This window comes from Rousettus aegyptiacus, unplaced genomic scaffold (genome assembly GCF_014176215.1).
Source record: "Rousettus aegyptiacus isolate mRouAeg1 unplaced genomic scaffold, mRouAeg1.p scaffold_m13_p_10, whole genome shotgun sequence".
NCBI classification, from domain to species: Eukaryota; Metazoa; Chordata; class Mammalia; order Chiroptera; family Pteropodidae; genus Rousettus; species Rousettus aegyptiacus.
In genome coordinates, this window is record NW_023416285.1 from 28,633,881 (window position 1) to 28,657,340 (window position 23,460).

The 23,460-nt window shown below is 34.8% G+C and overlaps 1 protein-coding gene and 1 long non-coding RNA gene across 2 annotated transcripts in view; one reads left to right on the forward strand and one right to left on the reverse strand.

Annotated features, from left to right (window-relative positions):
* Positions 1 to 1,511, reverse strand: part of LOC107517927 — a 78,359-nt gene extending 76,848 nt beyond the window's left edge. The window contains exon 1 of the long non-coding RNA XR_001598686.2: positions 1,413 to 1,511. This is a non-coding gene — a long non-coding RNA (uncharacterized LOC107517927). The remainder of the gene's footprint in view (positions 1 to 1,412) is intronic.
* CXXC4 (CXXC finger protein 4) lies at positions 561 to 23,196 on the forward strand. The gene is made up of 2 exons (XM_016159118.2): positions 561 to 1,729; positions 19,163 to 23,196. The coding sequence occupies exons 1-2, from the start codon at positions 617 to 619 to the stop codon at positions 19,205 to 19,207; spliced, it is 1,158 nt and encodes a 385-aa protein (XP_016014604.2). The 5' UTR covers positions 561 to 616; the 3' UTR covers positions 19,208 to 23,196.
* The last annotated feature ends 264 nt before the right edge of the window (positions 23,197 to 23,460 follow it).

Sequence of the window (23,460 nt, forward strand, 5' to 3'; positions counted from 1 at the left end):
GTATCACCCTCCCACCCCTGATTTGCATGTCTTTAGCACTCCAATTGCCCTTTTCCCTCGGCATTTGTCACCCCCGTCTTTCCTCTTTCCCTGGGTATCCTGGCTATTAATATATTTTCTCAGGAGGGTTATAAGAATAGGGGGGAGGAGCTCTGGTGTGCTATCGGGAGGATGGGAGCGGGGTTGGGAAGGTTGCGGGCGCAGGGTGGGGGTGGGGGTCAGAGCTTGATGATTGTTATGCAAACGACCTAAGAATGTGGGAGCTTTCAGTGACTGCGGTGGGGTAGTGAGGGAGGCTGTTTATTTATTTTTAATCTTTTCCTTCGTGCAGCTCGTTGGAATGACTTTCTTTATTTTAGTTGTAACAGTTGGAGGATAATGCAAAGGAAGACGCTGCTTGGGAATTCACCGTCTGTGGAAATGCGCCCCAGAGAGGAATAAAGCAGTCCTCACCTTGCTCTCCCCACCCCGACCCACTTTCCCCTCCCACCTCGTCCCCCACCCCAACTCCACCATCACCCCATTCCCTCCCCCCCACCTCCCCCCCTTCCCCACCCAGGTGTCGGACCAGGCGGTCCCCACTTCCACCCTGCACCCCTTCTTCCCCCCCTGCACCATGAACACCAATGTCTGCGTGGAGCCCGGGCCGAGCCCGGAGGCCCCGGGCTTGCCCAAGGAAAGCCACCTGCCCGAGGGGGCCCTGAACAGCCTTGTGGATTACAACTCGGAGATGGAGCGCTACCGCTCCTTTGCCACCTCTTTCTACAAGACCAACGGGGGCGCCTTCCCGCAGGCGGCCAAGATCGCGCGCATCACCACCCCCATCTTCCCCAGCAGCGCCGCCGCCGCCGCGGCCGCCGCGCGCATTGGCATGTCCCCCTGGAACTGCGACAACGCGGCCACCGCCGCCGCCGCCACCGCCATGCTCTGGGGCAGCGGCGGGGGCGGCGGCAGCGGAGGCGGGGGAGGCGGCGGCGGCGGCGGCGGCGGCGGCGGGGGCGGGGGAGGCGGCGGCGCGGGCGGCAGGAAATCCTCCTCCACCGCCGCCTCCGCCTCCGCCTCCTCCTCCGCGATCCTCCCCGCCGCCGGCGGCGGCGGCGGCGGCGGCGGCGGTGGCGGCGGCGGCGGCGGCGGCGGCGGCGGCGGCAGCGGCGGCGGCGGCGGCGGCAGGACCAGCATGCACCACCGGAACGACTCCCAGCGGCTGGGGAAGGCTGGCTGCGCGCCAGAGCCGTCGCTGCAAATGGCAAATACTAATTTCCTCTCCACCTTATCCCCTGAACACTGCAGACCTTTGGCGGGGGAATGCATGAACAAGCTCAAATGCGGCGCTGCTGAAGCAGAGATAATGAATCTCCCCGAGCGCGTGGGGACTTTTTCCGCTATCCCGGCTTTAGGGGGCATCTCATTACCTCCAGGGGTCATCGTCATGACAGCCCTTCACTCCCCCGCAGCAGCCTCAGCAGCCGTCACAGACAGTGCGTTTCAAATTGCCAATCTGGCAGACTGCCCGCAGAATCACTCCTCCTCCTCCTCGTCCTCCTCGGGGGGAGCTGGCGGAGCCAACCCGGCCAAGAAGAAGAGGAAAAGGTGTGGGGTCTGCGTGCCCTGCAAGAGGCTCATCAACTGTGGCGTCTGCAGCAGTTGCAGGAACCGCAAAACGGGACACCAGATCTGCAAATTTAGAAAATGTGAAGAGCTAAAGAAAAAACCTGGCACTTCGCTAGAGGTCAGAGGAGATGATTTCTTGTTTCCCAGTCTCCCTCCCCTCCCTTCTCACTCCCCTCTCCTCTTCCCTTCAGGGCTTCCTGTCTGGCTTCAAGATGCAGTGCCCCTTTCCTGAAGCTTCATTTGGGTTGTGAGGCACCGTTGCAGGTGGTGTGCCGAGAGCATGGCCTGTGCACCACCCTCCCCAGCCGCACTTCATGGGTTCCGCCCTCCACATGCGGAGGGCGCCCCTCCTTTTTATCTCTGTGGGAAAACTAATGTAATTGGTTTAAAAAATCAGAAGTTTCAAATTCAATATGGTCAAAAATTTCCCTTGGTGGTTTCAAATGCCTCCTCTCTCTTATTCTTTTTAAAAGCATCTCTGCCCAAAGGATTGGACACATCGCATTCTATATATACTTTTATTGGCCAAGAGAGACTTAATAGTGGCCCAATTATAACAGTGAGGACTGTTTGTGGCACACAAGCCTATGTTCCCGTTAAAACACACACACACACACACACACACACACACACACACATCATTGAAACTGAAATACGTGGTTTCAAAGGGGATGATCTGTCCCTTCTAGAACAGTTTTTCTCCTTACCATGACAAAATGTTTGTTTCCCATTTGATTTTTTTTTTTTTTTTTTTTTTTAGAAAGTAGAAACAATATAGAAAGCCAAACACCAACTGAAATTTTTAAGGAGATGTTGACTTAGAATGAAGGGATACAATTAGTTCATTTAGGTCAGGCAATGGTAACTTTATTTAAACACTGTTTTTACATAGTTTCAGAAACAAATGATTTCTAAAACTCAGTTACCAAAAAAAAAAAAAAAAAGTGCTTTAGGCTCAGTATTTAACAAAGTAACCATTTTGTGGTTACAAAATTGTTCTGTACACCAAGCACAGTTTTGATTGATGCCCTATATAGTCAATAATAGTTTCTTTTTCCTATATGTTCTTAAAACAATCTAGAGATTCTCATTACAGTAATTGTTAAATTAGATTTGTAATTTTGTTAAATACAGAGATTGATGTATTTGGTGGAAATTTCACATGGTAACCCGGTCAAAACAAAAAAGGAGAAAATGGAAAATCAGGTGTTTTTGGTGGCATTTTCGGCAAAGAAGTATGGATGAGTGATCATATTTAGCGCCTTGATAAAATTTACAGAGTAGGTGGCCAGATGTTCATATGTACTTGAGAACATTGGTGGTGGTGGTGGTGGATGAAGGATTTGAGAGTATTCTTTGGGCTGGATTGTAGGGTGAGAGTGTCTTTCACAAGTTATCAGAGTTATAAGAGGGATATTTGCGCATTCTATAAAACTATGTGAGCACTGCTCAAAGGAGTTTTCTCCATGAAGGACTGGCCTTTCAAAGAATGAAAGAGAAGAGTTAAAGATCTTTGTTGCAGGTACGAACACAAATAAGATACAGATGTTTTGTTAATATAAATTAAAACAAATAGCACTTTGGTATCAGTATATATTAATAGCATTATCTATTGTGATCAGTTTCATCCACATATTTATTCCTCATAAAATAACTCACCTCTTTGTCAAAAGTTTGACTTTACTCTAGGGGATGAGGGGTTACTATATTTCCTTTGGCAACTGTGTTTAAGCAAAGATAATAGCAATTATAAAAATGCAGTTCTGTGTATTTTCTTAAGTGGCAAAAATTCTTATATTTTAAAGTTTCTTTTCTGGATTAATTTATTGTAACTTCTCTGGGTTTCTAAGGCCCATAGGAAATTAAAATTTAGTTTATACTGAAATTTCCTATTACTACCCAGTTGATAAAGACTACATGGCTTTTATTTTTCCTCTCGAACTATACTATCTAGAGTTGTAGATTTGGTGTTACTGGTAGGCCTTCTCTTTAGCTAGACCCATACACTACCTGCATCCTAATTTAGGGCGTGTAGTGGATAGGACCACAGAATTATTGTAATTGACATGGTAAATGACCACTCTGAAGGCACTTAATGTACCAGTAGGTATTCTGTACAAGTTTCTATGATGATTGATCAGTCTAAGCAAATTTCATGAATTTCCTTTTTTCTTCCTTTTGATAGTTTCCCAACAAACTTGATATGCTTACATTCCTTAGGCATTTTGATCACATATGATTCCATGGTATTGCTTTTTTTTTTTTTTTAAATCCATGTACACAAAAGTTCTGAGACTCTTCAGAAGGTAGGGTGTGAATTGTAGGGAAACAAATTTCTCTATTTGTAGAGCTCTCTGGAGATATATTCCTAACTACATACCTTTTCTACCAGAGAATGGATTGCATTTTAAGGCTAAGATTATTAGTGGAATGCTTTTTGGCAAAAAGAAAAAGAAGTTGTGTGTGTGTGCCTGGTTTGTTTGTTTTTGTAATTGAGTAAGATTCTATCTAGGTCATTAAAAAAGGGCAATGGTGGCATGATTGCCTTAAGCACATGTGTAACCACACAGTTATGGTTGTAGGAAACCAGCTAGTTGCCTGTCAGAGTGACAGAGTTTACATAACTGAACCAAAGTTGGAGCAGGGGTTGTGGGTTGGTGAAAAGTCCCTCTGCTGACTTGCTTTCCTTTCTAAGTTGGTTCCTGTAAGTTATCATCATCTGCGGAGATGTTTTAGAGATTGGATGGATGCCCTAGCTGAGGGTAGTGATTTGGGAATTTATTATGGATATACCTGTGGATTTCAGGGGTAAGTTTAGCAGCTATTATTTCTTGGCTTTAAATTATAGTCACCGATTAATATCTGGATCATAACTATTACTTATATTCTTATTCATTATTTCAAACATCATGTGCCCTTCTTCTCTTTGATTTATTATCATCCCAAAGATTGGAAGCAAAAGCAGATTTTCAGGATGAGTACACTGAAATTAAGGCACACTCACATGGATGTGTTGGGATTCTTGTCCACGTTTTTTAAAGCTTCTCATCTAGCATTACTTTTAAAACTGCTTTACTTATTTCCACAGTTGCTTTGTTTCATAAAGGCTTAGAAATATTTTTATAAAATAACTCCCTTAGTAATATTTCATATGGTAACAATTAACATAAAACTAATTTAGTTTTTCTGATATCATGCACTGTATATTTGCATATAACACTTCCATTTAGTCAATTATTATATTTAAAAGTTGTCACTAATTTGCCCTTTATGTGACAAAACTTATCTTAAAAACTTGTATCCTAAATAATCGATATTAAATTCCCAGGTATTTTCAGAAATATGTGATTATATAGTATGATAATAAGTTACATAATAGCACTCTGTCTAATACAAAGGTAATCCTTCAGTCTTCATATTCATTCACTGCCATTATATTTCTGCTGCTAAGGTCTAACTTTTAAAAATATTCCAACCTGCTGTGGCTCAAGGGATAAAATTGTCCGGTGGGCAACCCTAGCCTCTTAGGCCTTGAACATTGTTCAGGTGACATGATTGATCTCTGTGGGACAGCATTAGAGACCACACAGATCTGGTTTCTCTCGCATTAGCTGATTTATGGAATTACATTAGTAAGCAGAGCCTCAGGAGATTTCCCTGCCCCCACTCTTGGCTTTCTGCTGTGAGTAACACACTGCCACCACCAAGGCTTTCCATGTATTATTAGCAGAGGGACTTGAAAGGGACACACACGTTAGAGTGAAGAGACTGAGCAACTGGAAAGTCAGGAATAAAGACAACTTCATTCTCTCTTTTTTTTTCCCCACTCTCTCTCTCAAATTTATCTCTTGAATGTACTTGGCCAACAGTAATTTTACCATTAGGTTGAACTTCTAAAGGGTTTAGTGGAAAACATCAAGATATTGCCCCAAACTTGATAATTTAGAAGAGTGTTTTAGGGGAGGAGGGACCCATTTTATATATATGCTGATAAGTTCTAAGAGCCCCAACCACACAAATGACCATTATAAAATTTGGGACGAAGTATTGTCTGCAATTTATGCAGAAAGATGGCACATTCTTCCTGAGGAAATTCATTTGTAGACCATACATAAAATAGGTGTGTCACTCAAACTCAGGGTCTGTGTAGTTAAGTAATGGAACCAGTCAATGACATGATCAAACATGTCATAGTTTTTGAAGTTTGATGACTTTTTAAAAAATTATAGGTAAAATATGAATGTTTATATTTTTAGTTTTAGATCATAATTTAAAAATGAATTTTCAGTTTTTAGTTTCAAGAATCAAAAACATACTAGTATAAAAATATAAATTTTTGTTTTAATCTCAAAATGCAAATATATTACTATCAGAGGGAAAGAGGAATTTTTCAATAAATTCAAACAAAATGATAATATATTAACACTAAAATATAATGAAATAACACAGGAAAAGATACTAATTTCATAAATGATAAGAAAAAAGCACAGAAAAGTTCAGCTACAACTAAAGTTATAATAGATTTGTAGCCAAGGTACCAGACTGTAACATGAGTCCAATGAGACTCTCTTTCCAGATTCAATACAAGGTGGTCAAAGTTGTTTTTAAAGAATCATACAATTTAAATAATTCCTAAGTTTAAGTAATACTGTCACCTAACCAAATATCATGTAAATTATAAGCAATCTTTTGGATAGCAGCTAAAAATAATAAAATCAAAATAATTAAAATCCATTTGTAAATTATCCTATAAGAATATTTGTTTGAAATTCAACTATCATCAAACAAAATACAAAGTAGATCAGAACAAATCAACAACTAACTTCAGACTTTAGTCTGGAAAAAATATTGCATATTTTAAATAAGAAAGGAAACTGTCTAGTGATGTGGGAAATAGAATGTTCTTGGTTTTTAAATTTTTCAATGAATTAATAATTTCTGTATTGCTGCACATTTTGGTTAGTTTTAGCCAACTCTTTTCATGGGTGATGAGTTAAGTTTTGTGTAGTTAAACTTACAGACTGATAAATGCAGAACAATTTAATAAAAATAGTCAAGACTAAAAATTGAAAGGTGTACAAAAACAATGGCCATTTCATCCATATTTGCTCTGGTTTACCAGGCTGGAGACTGAAGGTCTATGTTGGGATGACCCTGCATACAACAGTAGAATATTCTTTCTGAAATGAAAAGTAACACATAAATCTATTTGAGTATTCCCCAGAAATAGGTTGCAACTACTCCTTCTGAAGTAGTTGATGTTCAGAACTTACTGTTCAACCTCAATTGGTCAGATTGTCTGAATATGTAGTTCACTTTTACCAGAAAACAACTCACTTTTGAAGCATAACAAAAGGTCCTACTATCCAGTAAATTTCATGAGTAGATCTGCTTCCATTTCTGACTTTTATTTTTACTTATATTATACAGAATATTTTTTTAAACTCATGTGTTTATAATATATCTAATTAAAATAATAGGTTAAATTCAAGATTTAGCAGAAGGCCCATGTAATTTACAAATTGGAGAAAGGACTACTTCTTTTTTAGCTTTCTTCTTATTTTTCGATGAGTTTTTAAAAAGTAGAAGTGAACCCAAAGTTAATGGTAAAGTCTTTCATTTTTTATAAGTGTGATTTTCAGTCACTGATAAGAATGTGAGGTAATCTTGGCTGGGGAAATAGAGCACTCTAGAAAATACCAATTTTTTTTTTTTTTTTTACAAAAACCTGTTTTTAGACAAAGGTTTTTCATAATCAGTGGACATTTTGAAGATCATGTGCATGCATAATTTTGTTCCTTCACTTGTGCTGCAGTGCTTCTGCTCATTCCTAACATACTTTTCCATCCAGCATTATCCTATTATCCATTGGAGTTTCAAAATCTTGAGGGAGGGGTACATGGGTGGTTTTATCCTTCAGTCATATCTTGTTCCATCACATGCAAACACCTGTCCTGAAATTGAATTATTCTGCAGGATAATCGAAAAGCCTCCCTGCATTCAGGATCATATGTTTTCTGTTGTTTATTGAGTTATGTTGCACCATACTTCAGATGCGACAGCCATTTAATAATGTTGAAGACTTAGCTCTGCAGGGGCTAAAAGGATCCCAGCAGGCTTGTTAACTTCTACTCTAAAACATTATGAGAAATATTTTTTCCTCTGTGAAACTTCAGGGCTTTCTCTTAATTTATTTTAAAAACATTATAATCCATAGTCAGGTATGAGAGGAACATGTTGATTTTTTTCTGTTTTTGTATTTCTTAATTTTTAACCTATCTATTTAAAATTACATTTCTTTACTTTTAAAAAAAATGGCAAAGCAAAATATTACTTTTTCAAAAAACCGATAGTAAAGCTGTATTTCTTTGGCTGATACAAACCAAATACAAATTATAATTAGAAAATATACTACTAATTTCTTGGCTTTTGAATTCTTTTATAATTTAAAACTATATTTGGGCCATGTGGCCATATTTAGATGATAGATTGTGGGAAGAGCCACTGATATCAAGTAACTTACCACTTAAATAATGTTAAATATTCAGTATAACTTCTCTGACTTTACTTCCTCATCTATAAGATGAGAATAATATCAAACTACTTTACAACTTTTTAATACTGTACATAGGTGAATATTCTTTCTATACCGACAGATGCTATGCAATTTCTCATTCCTTATTTTAAAGTCATTGATAAATAGTAGAGTAGAAGACAGTTATATTTAGAGAGAATTCAGTGCACCAACAGGTTACTTATAGTTTTCAGTAATTAAAACCCAGGTAGACTGTTTTGTAGCTTGTGTTTTCTGAACATTTGTTTTAATCATCCAGTTCACCAAAGATTTGGCTTGATTTCACTTGCAAAGAGATAAACCCAATAAACAAGTTTCTATGTGCTTATACCTGTCAAATGCCAATGAAAACTGCTTGAATTTCCTAGGGGAGTCAGTCAATGTGATGAACCAATTTAGATAATTTAGTGCTCTTCCTCTTTCCTCACCAAAGGCACACCACCACTATTAATTAATCTTTTAATAGAGAGAGAGAGAGAGAGAGAGAGAGAGTTTCACTTTACTAACTCAGTACCTTTGGCTACTATTTTCTTTATTTGGACAGATACAGTGAATTAGTGACTTTAAGAAAATCATTGTAAAGAATAACTGGTTATATGCTTATTAATGCTAATTGAAGAACATATTTAACAAATATCAGAATATTGTAGTTACTTCTGTCCTGGAAGATAGGTGTGTGTGGGGGGGGGGGGGTGTGTGGAATGTATAAAACAGGTAGACATACATTATGCCTATACAGAGCTTTCTTTTTCTGCTTTAAATAAGAAGAGAACTTTTGAAGTAAAGAAAGTTAGTGAACGGTGATAGAAAAGGCTTTTGGTGTTCGGGGAGAAAATAGTGAAAAGTCCTAAAAGATTTGGAATACTAACCAAGACAGCATTAACAAAAAAGAAAGGAATATTCAAGCCAGGGAGCAATGCAGTATGTATTTAGAAGGAACTTTGTCAAGACAGGATATGGATGTCTGCTTTGTTTCTGCAGTTATAAAAGTTTTGCAGTAAATGGACACTATAAAATTAAGGAAGATTTTCATGGTTTGACATAGTACATTTGGTTTGGGAGTCAGACCTGAGGCTTGAGTTCAGTGGAGTGGCAGCTGATTTAGAGACGAGAGAAAACAGATTGTGTTATAGCTGATATTATTTTTACTTATGCCTTTGAGACATTTACTGTAATAGTTACAAAGTGTAACTAAAAGAGAATACCCCCAAGAGAATACCCCCAAATGGAAAATGGGATCCCATTTAGGTCTCATCATCTGCATCTAAATATCTAAATTGATATTTCCAAAGACATTCTTGAGAGAGTGAGGAAAGTGTCAAACTATAGGGAAAACTGTGCTGAATGTGCTGTTTCTTGCTCAAGGACTTAAAAAAAAAAAATGCCTGGATGATTGATTGTAGCAAAAGAATAGAGATCAAGTATAATGAGATGAGAAAGGGATATATGTTTAAAGATCAGGAAGAGTCATGGGCATTTCTGTGTATTTCAGCAAATCTGGCAAATTCCACAGAAGATACATTTTCTCCAAAATTTTACATAGTGTAGTGATGAAATACATTTTTAAAAGAATAACAGACTATATAAATTTAATTATGTGGGAATGATGAGTCTAAGTGATGGTGAATTAGTGCCAGAAAAATAACTGTGCTGGGAAAAGATTTATCTATGGGAAATATTCTTGTTTATAAGTTAAATAAGATCAGTCATGGTTTTAATGGAGTCAAGAATAAGGAAAAGAGATAAAATCTTCAGTTGTACATAGATAAATGACAGGTGAGAAGATGTAGAATCTTCTAGTAAGCATGAAATACTTTGTGTGTTCTAATTTTCATTCATGAAAAACAAAATAAAGAACACTCACTTTTTTCTCCCCCAAAGGAAATATTATTGGATCTTCTATGTAAGGCTGCTATATAGAGAGTTAAATTCATTATGGCGTAGAATGGTTTTAGATTTTCCTTGTGTGATTCTCTTCACATAAATGTGTTATTTGTGTGGTATGAAGCTGTGTTTTTCAAACTCCAACTTACAGCACATTAGTGGTCCATGAAAGCAAGGTGTTGGCTTAGCACTAGAATTTTTAAAAAATAGAGTAAAATAGAGTAGAACAGAAAATATATAAGTGTATCACATGTAGTAAGAGTACATATTGTTAAACTTCTGTTTCAGTTATGTATGTAGGTGTAAATGTAAGGGTATGCATATACTAGGCTGCTGTGTCAAATGTATTTCTGTTAGAGTCAAAAACATTTGAAAAACAATAGTTTAGTGACAGCAACAGCATTATTGAACAAGTCTGTAGTGAGGAAAAAAATTATATTTGTAAAAGGACCAATGTTAACAAGATAAGGAGTAAAATTTAAATGTATTTCTATAAATAGTGTGTCTTCTAGGCGAGTTTGTACCTATGTTATATATTCATCAATACATGGTATATTACTGAGTATGTGGTAAACCATTGATCAATTCAATTTAACAAATCTTTAGATGGGGACTGTAATTTTCTAAGACTTGTAGTAAGTGCTGTGGATATACAGTACATACACACACACCACCCCCTAGCTTAAGAAATTCAAATTTTTCTTCATTCTTAACTGCCTTTTTAAAATACCCATGTAATTTCTTAACTCTGTCTTATTTCATCCAGGATACTTAGTTTCCTACTTACACTCTTAATTCTCAGTCCAAGAAATGGACGCATTTAATACGATATAATTGAAATTTTAGAAAACTCTGGAAGCATCGCATACCTATTTAAAAGTCTTGGAATTTCCTGATTCATCCTTGGTTTGGTTATTCCCCAGATCTAGATAAGAAGTACAAATTGCTATCGATGATCTCTACCTGGCTACCTCATGGAGTTACATGATGACAGATTAAGTTATCTATTAGTATTCCAGAATTTTTCAATGGATAAGAAGAAAGGAGGATACTTGCCTTGATCATTTGAACATACTGAGAATCTACAATATGATTTGTTATTTCAAACACATCTTACAGAGTACTGGAAACTCTTGTTTGACCTGAATAAGAGGGCCATGTTGAAAGAAAGAAGTAGAGGAAGAAAAGAGAGGGAGGGAAGAAGGGAGAAAGGGAGGGTAGGCAAGCAGATTGTAGTGTTACAGATTAAAGAGAAATCAGAAAGTTGCCTATTGGCAGAAAGGATTATCATGTTCAAGGTCATCTTCTTGACTCTGGTGTAAATAATAAATTAGTGGAAATGGTTAATGGTTAATGTCTCTCTGAAATTTTTGGAAAGATACCATGAATCTGAATTTAGACCCACTAGACCCACATAGCATTTTTCCCCCCATTTACCATAGTGGAAAAAATAGTTTCAGGAAAACTAACTAGTTTCTTCTAATTTTTAAAGAGCAATTCTTTTGCTGCAAGTAGAAACATAGGCCAAGATGAGAAAGCCAGTACTCAAAATGAATAATGGCATTTAGGGAGATAGAGGCCACCCAGCACCCATAAACAACATATTATTAAAAAATAGTACAAGTTTTAAATAATTGTAAGGAGAACTCCTTGGAAAACACAGAATTGTACATATAGAAAAATTACAAAAAAGAATATTAGTCACTACATCTTATAAATCATATGCCTGATAAAAAGTAAGGCTTATTAATTTACTTTGCTAGTTAACTACATGAAAATGAGCCTGTTTGGACAAAGATGGAGTACATAATACTTGTCAAAAAAGTGGTTCATGGAAATTCTCTGAGGAAAAATTTGAATCTAAATATTGGAGGGCTTGCTGGTGTCATAGTAGTAGAGAATGCTTAAGAATGCATGTCCCCTTAATGAGGGAGATTATCCAAATTAAATTTCTAAAGAGAAAAGTAGAATATAAATTTAACATGATAAAATTAAATTCTAAAAATTATTGACAGTATATCTTTTACTTTTATTATTTAAAAAGAAAATTAATGAGAGAGACCAAAAAGTCAGAGTGATTGTGAATTGAGCATTCAATCAGATGGTAATTGAAGTTATTAAAAATTTTTTAAATATTCCAAAGCTTCATATTATTCTCAGAAATATTGTTTTAACCAAGTACATTATTTTGATGATAACATTTACTTGACTGAAATGTTTGAAATTTGCTCTAAATTTTTCTAAGTAGTTCATGGACATGAAGCATGCTTTGGTTTCTAGGCTGGATCTATCTCAATGGTTGGGTTTTTTCATAGAAGATTCTGAACAAAATGAAGTTTAATGACTACATCCAAAATTTTACAGAACCTAGCTTGAGAAAAAATTCTATTAAACTTATTTTTTACTTTTTATGTAATAGAAAAAAAATGAATATTTCTTAAATTCTCAGATCTATAATAACCAAAGAGAAGCATCATAATTTGAATTGATTTTATAGAGGTTAGGTGTAACAATTGTATTTTATTTGCATATAAGTTAGAAGCTGTCCAAATCATAGCTCTCTTAGTTATAAAAATCACCTCTTAATATATTTTTAAGTTACCTCTCATTTTCTTACATTTTACATGAATAGTTCTTTTTCTACAAAAGAACAAGAAAGTTCACTGTTTTCAAATTGTTCAAAATTTTCAAAAATGTTCAGCAACTGGTCATGAAAAACATGCTGGTTGTTTCCAGTAGCCGATTAGCAATGATCCCACCTAAAGATGTTATTGTATTCAACAAGAATTAGTAGATCATCGAGGAGAGAGAGAATTATTTAACTTTTATCTCTGCAGTGTGTGTGTGTTTGTGTGTGTGTGTGTGTGTGTATTCAGACTTATTTATAATATAACCATCTATATTATATATATTCCTAAGTGACACATAAGCATATAAATATTTTAACCATTCTTGACAGTATATTATTGATTTTATTAACCTAAATTTTGCTTTATAAACTTAGTTTTGCTTTTAATTTTCTTTCAAGTCCCTCTTACACATAAGGTTAAAAATACTGTGTAAAATGATATTTTTGAAGACACCGTTTTAATTTGTGGATCATTGAAAACTTTTCTGCTTTCTGCTAGTACCATTCCATTGTAATTTATTTTTATTTTTATTTGTCAAAGATCATTTTAATCACTAAATTACCTATTCATAGTGGAGTATATTTACTAATTTGTTGGAATGATGTGGTGTGAAGTGTTTTACCAAAGTTAATTGAAATATAATCATATATCACAGTAATTAAGTGAGTTACCTAAGTAAAGTATTTACATTAGATACTAGCGCCAAAAGTGGGTGCTTTTTCTGGTCACTTCTTGACCAGTACGAATCATGATGGTAAGCTGTTACTGTCCTTCCTACCCACCCACTCCTACCCCATATGCAAATTCCCCTTTGGACAGTTGTTTTTGTAACTGACTCTACCATCATATTGACTTGACCTAGCAAATTTACAACACAATGTGTAAACTCATCTTTATTTACAAAAATCAGCTTACCTTCTAAAGTCTTGTTGTCACAGTCTAAAATCATGCCATCACAGTGGTGATGGTGAGGGTGGTGGTGTTTGTGTAGGTAAGAGAGGAAGAGGAAGAGGAAGAGGCAGGAGCCCTCAGAGGATCAATACTAATGAAAAAGCCATCTGTAGTTCTCTACCGTTAATCAGAAAAATCCTGGCCACAAATGTCAGTTTGGAAACCAAAAAATAAGCTGCTCCTTAGAATCATATTTAAGACCTCAAAAAAATTGGGTCATAAAATTATCCAGTTACTTATTTGGTGCTTTTCTCCTTTTAAAGAGGAGTCTGATATTCAAATTAATGGTAATATTGATAGGTGTTTTTAGTTTACATCTGGATAATGGCCAACATCAGATGTGAGTATACCGATGTCCTATATAGTTTATATAATAAATCTGAATTATGAGAAAAATTCATCTGAGATAGATATAACATGATGCATACATATTATAGCAGGACAGGAGGAGAAAGTTAGATATAACTTAAAAAGTGGAAGCAGTGCAAACATCAATCCACCTATTTTTAAATTAAGGTATTATTAAAATATAAAGTTTTTAATTATAATAGCAAATTTTGGACTGTGAGGTTATGATTTATCATAAATTAGTTCTCTTGGACTGATTCAACCAATCTTATACCTGTACTTGCTAATAATTCTATTATAGTTGCTGGACTATGATTTTTAAAATATGCTGTTTATAAAAGGATATAGAAACATATTTCTGCTGAAAACATTCTGGGGAGCCTGTAACATTTGCTAGGTATCATTTTAGACCAACTAATTATCCAACGATTTGTGTTAATGTGCCTGTGTGTATAGTCACATTTATAATATTATTTATAACACATTTTTCCATTTATCCAAGTAGGTTTTGAAATTTTGTCAGTAAAAACATTAACCTGTACATTTTAGCATTCTTTGTGAATCAAATCATGGGAAAAAAGGTTTTTTTTCCACCATCAGGAATTCTTTTCCTTTTCATCTGAAACACCCCAAAGGTTGAAAGTGTCATATGAAGCCAAAACAAAATATAGTCAAATATATAAAGGCAAACAATGGGACCTACTATTATCTTTTGTCATATTTATTCACATACTTTCTATTGCAAAATTCAGTGATTCATTAAGGTTTTCAAGTTCTAGTGTGAAGAAATTAATCAAATTGAGTGGGAGTTGCCAATTTCAAGGCCTTTGATGCCCAGGAGTCTAAAAAACTTACAGTGGGATCCCTCATACAGAAAACAGTATTTCTAAAGACTTTACAAGAGGCTGTGTTGCTTAACTATGATTTAAAATTGCTTTGCTTTTGGTTGCAAAAAGAATCATTATATAGGAATCAGAAAATGATTAGATGACTTGTGTTTTGTTAATTAATAGTAAGTGGGAACGGAGAAAATTGTTTTTTGATTAGCGTATGGATAATAATACCCCAAGATACTGACTTCGACTTGGAAATCAGTGCATTAGAGCCATCCTGTTTCACAGTAGAATTCTGTAGGCAAATCACTGAGATTTTTGGATTAAAAATAATCATTGGAAAGAAATATTTAATTTTAATTACAGAATTTGCTGAGGTCATCGTTATTATCTCAATTTATAACACACAGCCAGAAGTAAATTTTAGCATTGAGTTGTTTTTAATTTGTTCTTCGAAAACCCCTCTACTTCTATTAAAATGATTAGTTTTATTGCATTCTGAATACTGCTGTATTTTACATATTGTATCAAGATATAAATAGCCAGTTCTACATATCTCCATGTGTACAGAATTATAGACACTCCATTTTCAGTTTTTTAGGAGGTGAGTTTTTATTAGACTTGATCTATTTCAACAAGAGTATGTGGAGGCTTGGTCAGCCCCAAGATGCCATAATCTATGTGACTGTTTAGCAGGCACCAGAAAAGAGAAAGTTATGCTTAATTCTTAAGGTGGCAGCTTTTAGTAATCTCATTCATTTTATGTTATTTAATCATGTCTTTAATTGCTGATTTAATGAAAATCAAACTGAAATACATTCCTTTCAGAACATATATACATACATACACACATCCGTCCATCCATGCATACATACATACATATTAAATGTAAAAGGTACTTGGGCTTGGATAAACATCATTCTTCCATTCAAAGAACTGTGCTGGCTTTTTAACATTATTTAGGAGGGAAACAGAAGCTATTCCTTTAAGCTCGAAGGTTGTTTCATATCTGGCTCACATAGAGGTGAGTCCTCCAGAACACTAAGCTTTACAAGCAGTACCCGAAGTATTGGAACTGCAGGTTTCTCCCCAGTTCTCCTGGGAGCAAGGCTGCTGTTTGTCAGTGTTTGCACCTGCATGAGCAGTGAAGGCTGCCTTAAACAATGCTGGTCAACTCAATTCCATTCTTTACCTCCCCGGCCCCTTCTCTTCCTGGGGAATCTGCCTTTTCTGTCATTCAGGATAACGATTTTCCTGCAAGCATCACTGAGATCCAGAAAGTCACTGTAATCTCATCAAGAGTGTGATTCCCCAGCTGGGACTCCTGAATTGATATAACCCAAAGGTAGCTGGTCAGGGTGTGTAATCCCCCGAGTTGGTGGTCAGAACTCCTGCACCATTTAAAATAAAAGTCTTCCTACAAAGATGCCCTATTTAGTTGACAAAATTAGAGAAGATATGTCCCCAAATTAGTACAGACTTAATCAAAATTCTGCAATATAACTCAATATTTTACCTACGAAAACAATATTGCCTCATCCATTTTGAAAAGAACTCAGTCCAGCCCTACAGTAAATTTCTAGTGAGTCCAGTGAAATTGGGCAGGAGTTTGGATATGCCTGTGTTTTGTGTGGCCTGTGAGACATTAAGGTTTGTTGCTTTTTTTTAACCCTGAAATAAAACTTTTAGAAAACATACACTTCAAATTTCTAGTGACTGCTTTGATAATTTGTTCTAATTGATATGCTGGTGCTTTTCTTCTTTTCTCACACATTTTAGATGATTACTAATCATTTTTAGGCTTCTGACCTCAAAGATCTTAATATAAGAGAGAAATCATTTTAAAGAGATGCTTCCCTGCTTATCTTCTCCCTTCCCTGGAGCAGTGGCTTGTCCATATCCTTATACATGGAGATACATACTGGTCTCAGTGTATGCACAGTAGTATGTACACATCACAGAGCTATTTTGTGAGAGATTGTGTTAATATAGAAAACCAGCTTTTTGCCTTTTTCATTTTTGCATTATCTAATTATAATTTTTGTTCTAAGAAGCATTGAGAAGTGCTTATATTTTTCCTCAAAACAATGACCTTCGATCTCAGGTGGCATTTTATAAAGCTTGCTTTTTCTAAATTTTGCAAATGAAATCAAGTTGCGGAAAGGGGCGCAGGAAGAGCAAAGAGTCAGAAAGAGATTTAAAAATGCATTTAAGACATAAGGAGTTCATCTCATTTAAAAAATGCACTCCATATATTTTTTTCTGTTTATCTTCGTAAACATATATATTTATCAAGATACAAAATTATATAAGTATATACTTACAATCTTGTTTCCAGTTGGCATCTGAGAGTAAGTTGGCATCTCCGTCATATACTATACATGTAAATGTGAATATACATGAATATATATGCACTTGTTTATTTTTCATATGTGAATCTAATTGCATGGATATGCTTGGATCTAACATATCTTGTTAAAAATGACTACATTTATATAAGTATGCATACTTATATAAAATTTATTCTTAGTTGGCATCAGGCAGCAAGTTAGCATCTGGTATAAACTAAATTTTCATTTACTGCTTATATGTTTGTGTGTGTGTGTGTGTGTGTGTGTGTGTGTGTATGACGCATGAATATTAGAATGAATATATTGTTTCTTATTACTTAATATAGTTCCTATAATAATGATTAAATGTGATGAGCATATATAATTATTACATTTATTATTCAAAAGTTAACTTTAGGAAGCAGTAAAGGAGTTTTTCTCACCAACCAAGCAAATGATGGGGATCTAGGTATGCATAGTGAGCTAGAGAGAAGAAAACATGAAACTATGAGGAATAAGTAGTAAAATAATAAGATAGGGACTATTTTTATGGGAACATTGAACTTTTTCATTTGGGCTTTTAGAGAATAATTCACAAGTTAAAAATTTTTGTATGTACATATATGCAAACTTGGATCAGATAATATTAGTTTGTTCTGAACACATTATTTTAAAATTTATGGTATTAACTGTGAGATTAATTATTTTGAAATATTTTTTAGCATAGATAACGAAAATAGCTCTGCTTTCCAAAAGAATTATTTTATTCATTTAAATTTCAGTTGACATCTTAATCAATCAATACACTTTTATTTTTAGATGGCATTACTATAGTAGGACTGTGTTAACAAAATGTTATGTGAAAAAGTATATATTTGTTAACCCCAATTATCAAAAAATGTTTATAGTAGAATTTTTGTTTTTTTCTGAAATATGAAATTCAAGTGTTGTTAACACTCTTTTTACAAGGTATGCATGTGTGCGTGTTATATTTTGGTAACATTCAACATACCAATTTGTATACTTATTTATCCTCAGCAGCCATCTTATAGTCTACACAGGCTTGTTGAACTGGTCTAAGGAATAAAATCAACTCATTTGCCCCTATTGGAAAATTTATGCTTAGCTTGTTTTTTATGTATCTTCAATATGTGCTCGTGTGATTCTCAGATTTTTGAAAGGAATGGCACGATTAATTGCTATAATAATATATAGAGAAAAACTCAATGCTTAACTGCTGTTTAACAAAAAAAACCCATAGTAACTAAAACTTTTTGTTAAAAGAAGTGCTCATATTTTGGTGCTAGGTTATTACTCCTTTGGAAAGCTGTAGTATATTTTATGATACAAAAGGGTAGTTATGTTCCATCGAGTATCATTATTAGGTGTAAGTTGATTTCGTATATATGCATTAATTGGTTGAAAATGCAGACTTATTATAAAATAGTAATATATTTTGTCAGCCTTATTCCGATTAGAGTATATGCAGAAATGTTTATCATTAGTTGTTGTTAAGTGATATAAGTAATGCTGATGTAATATTTATTGTGGTCCTTTCATAAAAGAAATTCCCCAGAATAAAGAAATTACTGAATTATAAACATCAGCCTTACATAGGATGCATATGTATGTAGCAGATACAGGTGTTAAGTACACTTGTTGGCTCATCTCCCTGCTATCGATTGATTAATAGCTTGAACCTTCCCCTTTATTCTGATTACTATCTGTATTCTAGGCTATGTTCCTCTTTTTTTTTTTTAAGACCAATGTATTTTAATCATTATATTTAGTACATTAGAATTAAATTAAATATTCTAATTTTTATAATATTCTAAGATACAACATTACATTAATTTTTTTATTAAAAGTTAAAATATACAAGTCATTATGTTGTGTATAGATAACTAAAAATATTGCTGAAGTATAGAGGAAAAAAACCTAATTTTATATCCGCATTAAAGAAAGCTTAACTTGTTTTCTTGCTTTTTTTTTTTTTTATAGAGAACACCTGTTCCCAGCGCTGAAGCATTCCGATGGTTCTTTTAAGGCAGTAGTATATCTTTTTCAAGGCATTTGGAAGTGAAGGGCAAACTAATGTCTTGTTTTAAGAAACTGCTTAGTCCACCACTGAAGAAAATATCCAGATATTATTTTCATTTTATGTATAGGGGTTTCCTCAAAAAAAAAAAAAAAAAAAAAAGAAGGAGAAGAAAAGAAAAGAAAAAGACAAAAATAATTTGGGAGCTTGGGGAATTGGCCATTCTATTTCAATACACTGATTCTTTCTCTGATGTAATTTAGCTATACTAGTGAAGTTGTTGTCTATTTTGAAAGTGGCTGTAAAAAATAAGTTTGGGTAAACCCCTGCTGTAAAATCATGTATCTTTGCAAAGTACATATCTATACTTCATTTTCAAATATATGTGTTTCAGTACTGTAAAACTGTACAGATAGCAGCTTGTATTTTGTGTGTTTAGACACAAGGAGACAATCACGTCTGAGCATCTATGGAGATTAACAGTTTGTACACAACAGTATGGTTCTGCAAGTTAAATCTGGAGCAATAAATTTTAGCTTTAAATATTTTTTGCCAGTTGTTTCTAGAAGCAGCAACAGCAGTGGCGTGTTTTGCCATGCATCTTTCCGTAGAGACTTGATGCCAAGTTTTACAAGACGAAAAGATTATGATGCATCCGGCAATTACCTTCAGTTGTATTGTTATAAGAGGGGAAGATGTGATGAAAGTTTCAATTAATCTTTTGAGCACTATATTAGAGTAGTGGTTATGCACTTGCATTGCTTACAAACGAGCTGTACAGAAGGGTATACCTCCCAAATACTTAGTGTAGTTGACTTGTCTTGGGGTGCACTGTAAGGCGGAGTACTCAGAGTAGTTGGAACATGCAGAATCAGTTGTATAAAAATTTTTTAAACAGTGTTTTTCTAGGATACAGAATAAAGTATCATATCTTAGGGGGAGAAATCCAAGACTAATTTTTTTTTTTTTTTTTACCAACCCAGCATGGGCTGCATATATTTTTTGTTCATTTTTTTTTTATTTTTGCCTTATTTTTTTAGTAGGAAAAATACACAATAAAATGTATCCAAATGTATTAAGTCCATGTATAGCAAGTCAACAGTTTTGTTTTAAAATTCGAGCACATCAAGGCCTCTTGCATTGAGCCATGCCTAGGTATATTTTTAAGTTAAAAAGAATTAAACACATTCATAAAAGTGAGGCTTTTAAATGTTTTTTTATCTTCCTTTCTCAAAGCCTCCCAGTTGGACTAGTGGCCTTCCCCTAGGCCCTCATTGAAATGGTCCATTGCTCCCATGTCCATTTTTGTCACTCGATGATGCTATCATTCCTGAGAAGGCAGGACCCTAGTCTGTGGATTCCGTAAATTCAAACAGCCCTGCAAATACAAAAGAATAATGCTTCATAGGTCCTAGGCTACCTTTTCATGTAGGGTTTGGTTTTCTTATGGCAGTCAGGGTTCCTAAGGAGGATAAACGTTATTTGTGGTGACATGACACCTAAGAAGTTTACTTATTTTTTGTCAGGTTATAGAGACTATTTTCAGCTTCAGCAATAAAAGTTTAGCAAAAACACGGAGTATCAAAGTTGCCCTGTTACTCTCATTTTTTTGTTGTTGTTCTTTATCTCCTAGCCAGTTATTTTAGCCGATGGCATCCATTAACCTTTTGAAAAATGTTAGCAAAATGGATCATGCAAAGAAAAATAACTTGAGAAGAGATAATTTGAGATAGAAAGGATTGCAAAATTTTAGAGGGAGACTAGTGGATAAATAATTTTAAAAAGGGTTCTTGTAGTTTTGGATGAGAAATAACACAACAGGAGATTTTTAAAAATGTGGAAGGAGCACTTCATCATGAGCATTCTGGAGGGACGGATGAATAAGTTACTTACAAATGCTGATGTGGAAAACAAGTGTGCGTTAATTAACTTGCCTAGAATATGACTGCAAGGTCTACAGTTATGGTCAAATTGTGTTTTTGAGGAAAATTCGTTATGTATTATTACATCTGTCCATTTTTAGAGGAGAGAAATAATCGCAAACTAAAACATGTTGTATATTAATTTTGAGATAGCTTTGTACTTGTTGTATATTCCTTTGAGGGTTTCTAGTTAGAATTTCTATTTCTGCTGTGGGAACATGAGAGCTATATGAGTTCTTTCTAGTTCGATTTTTACTTATTTTTAAAACAAATTTGCTAATTAATTACAAGTAAATGAAAACTTACTTTCACACTTGAATGGTAAGCCTGCCTTGCTTTTTGGAAAAATGATGATTGTTATTACAGAGGTGAAGCAAACTTCTTTCTATTCAGGCTTAATTAGGCATATAATAACATATAAAGATCTCATAGCAATGTACCAAGAGTCTAAAATACATGCTAGTGTTGCATGTCTCGATGTGTTTTTGTTTGTTCATTTTCTTAAAGAACTAATGAATCTGTATATTGTAAAATGTGGTGTTTTACTTGTCAATTCAATTTTTTAATGAAAGAAAATCTGTTGATTATTAAAACGGAAGAGTGTAGCTTTTCTTTAATTCTCTTATATGTTTTTATTCTTGATATTGTTCGTTTACGCCACCTAATTTTTTATGTTTTTGGTAAGACTCTGTTTATGTAATGTAGAGTACATATAAAGTTCTCATTAATGATGCTGAAGCAAAATATTACTCTTTCAGCCTCACTCTAGTTCTCTTCCCTCTAAGTCTATGTACTGAGAACTTGTAAAGCATATCAGTATAACCCTAAGGGAGTGATTTTAAGGTTTATATTTTCACGATTCTAAAATACCAATGAAATGTAACTTTTAAAAATTACCATATGTTTCATATTCAGTAGCAAGAAAATTCAGAATATAGCAATCAGAGTATAGATCATGTGGACTGTCTGTACAACTTAAATATCAGATGAGCCAAATAGAACTTTTTAAGAGAGGTCTACATACACAAAAGTCTTGCTTTCTCTAGGTGTACACAAAGAGATGCCACATTCTGTCTGCATTTGGGAAGAGCGTGGAAAAATCCTTGGGGTGTTGGTACATAGTGCACCAATTTTCTTGTCATTCAGCACCCGAACATCACAAGAACATCATAATGCAAATCTCTCTCTTTCCAGGCCTACAGGTTTTCTGATGGATTCTACCCATGTACAAGTGTAGGCATGTGTACAAACTAGAAATATATCCATCCTTGGGAGAAATAACAATAGTCTTCCTCCAGTATAAGAGTATATAAAAATGTCTCCTGCTTAATTCCTAATACCCAACTTTTTTTTCTAAACACATTTATAGGGAACAAGAGGTAGCGGGCTTCTTATGAATTAATATTATACAATCACTAAAAGAAAGGAATATTCCTTTCATTCCGAACCCATGACATGTAAGTTATACAATTAATACTAAAGTGTATAAAGTCTTAAAGTTGATAGTATCTGTAATTGAATAATGAAAAGAAAAAAAAAAGCAGTTCAATGAACACCATTTAGGGTCAAATATGTTCAGCAAAAAGCTGTAGTGGATCTTTGATCATGGTTAGATTCACAGTGATATCTAACAGTTGGTTTTCATGTAACAGCTAAATGTTTCAGATTTTGTTTTTATTAAATTTGGCAGTTTCACACTGAGATCTGTATTCCTAGTGAATGAAAGACAGCTACTATGTTAGGAGGGATTCTATTTTCATAATTGCAAGGAAGTCAGAGATATTTCAGGAACATGGGCCACAAAATGTACTCCTTTCACAGTGTTCTCCTATTCTGAACTGTGCAGTTATCTATTAAATTTTCTAATAGATATTTGTGTAAGGTGTATGTATGCTTGTGCAATTATAAAAAAAGCAGTTTTGGAAAACGGTGTATTTATTAAAGAAAATTACATATGGGGCATGTACAAAACTGTAAAAAAAAAAGTAAAAAAAAAAAAACATTCAATTTGCCCAGTAAAGTTGTTTTTGTGAAATTTCTGTGTTGTTGAATAAAGGACTTTAGTATTCAAAATATCTCTATTTTTCCATAAACAAATTTTTATTTGTGGGATTTTAAGTAAGGAGCATATGATCCTGAAACTCTGATTTTGTTTATGATAAAGTTTATAATTCTACACTTGCCCTTATGTTAGCAAAATGAATACTGTATATAAATCGTTCATAACATGTCAGTTTGTTCATTTTGTTTTTCCTTATATATTTTGTCTTTCTCATATATTTAGAGAAAGGAAAAAGAACATGATCCTTTTCACATTCCTAAAGGATATATTTTTGTCG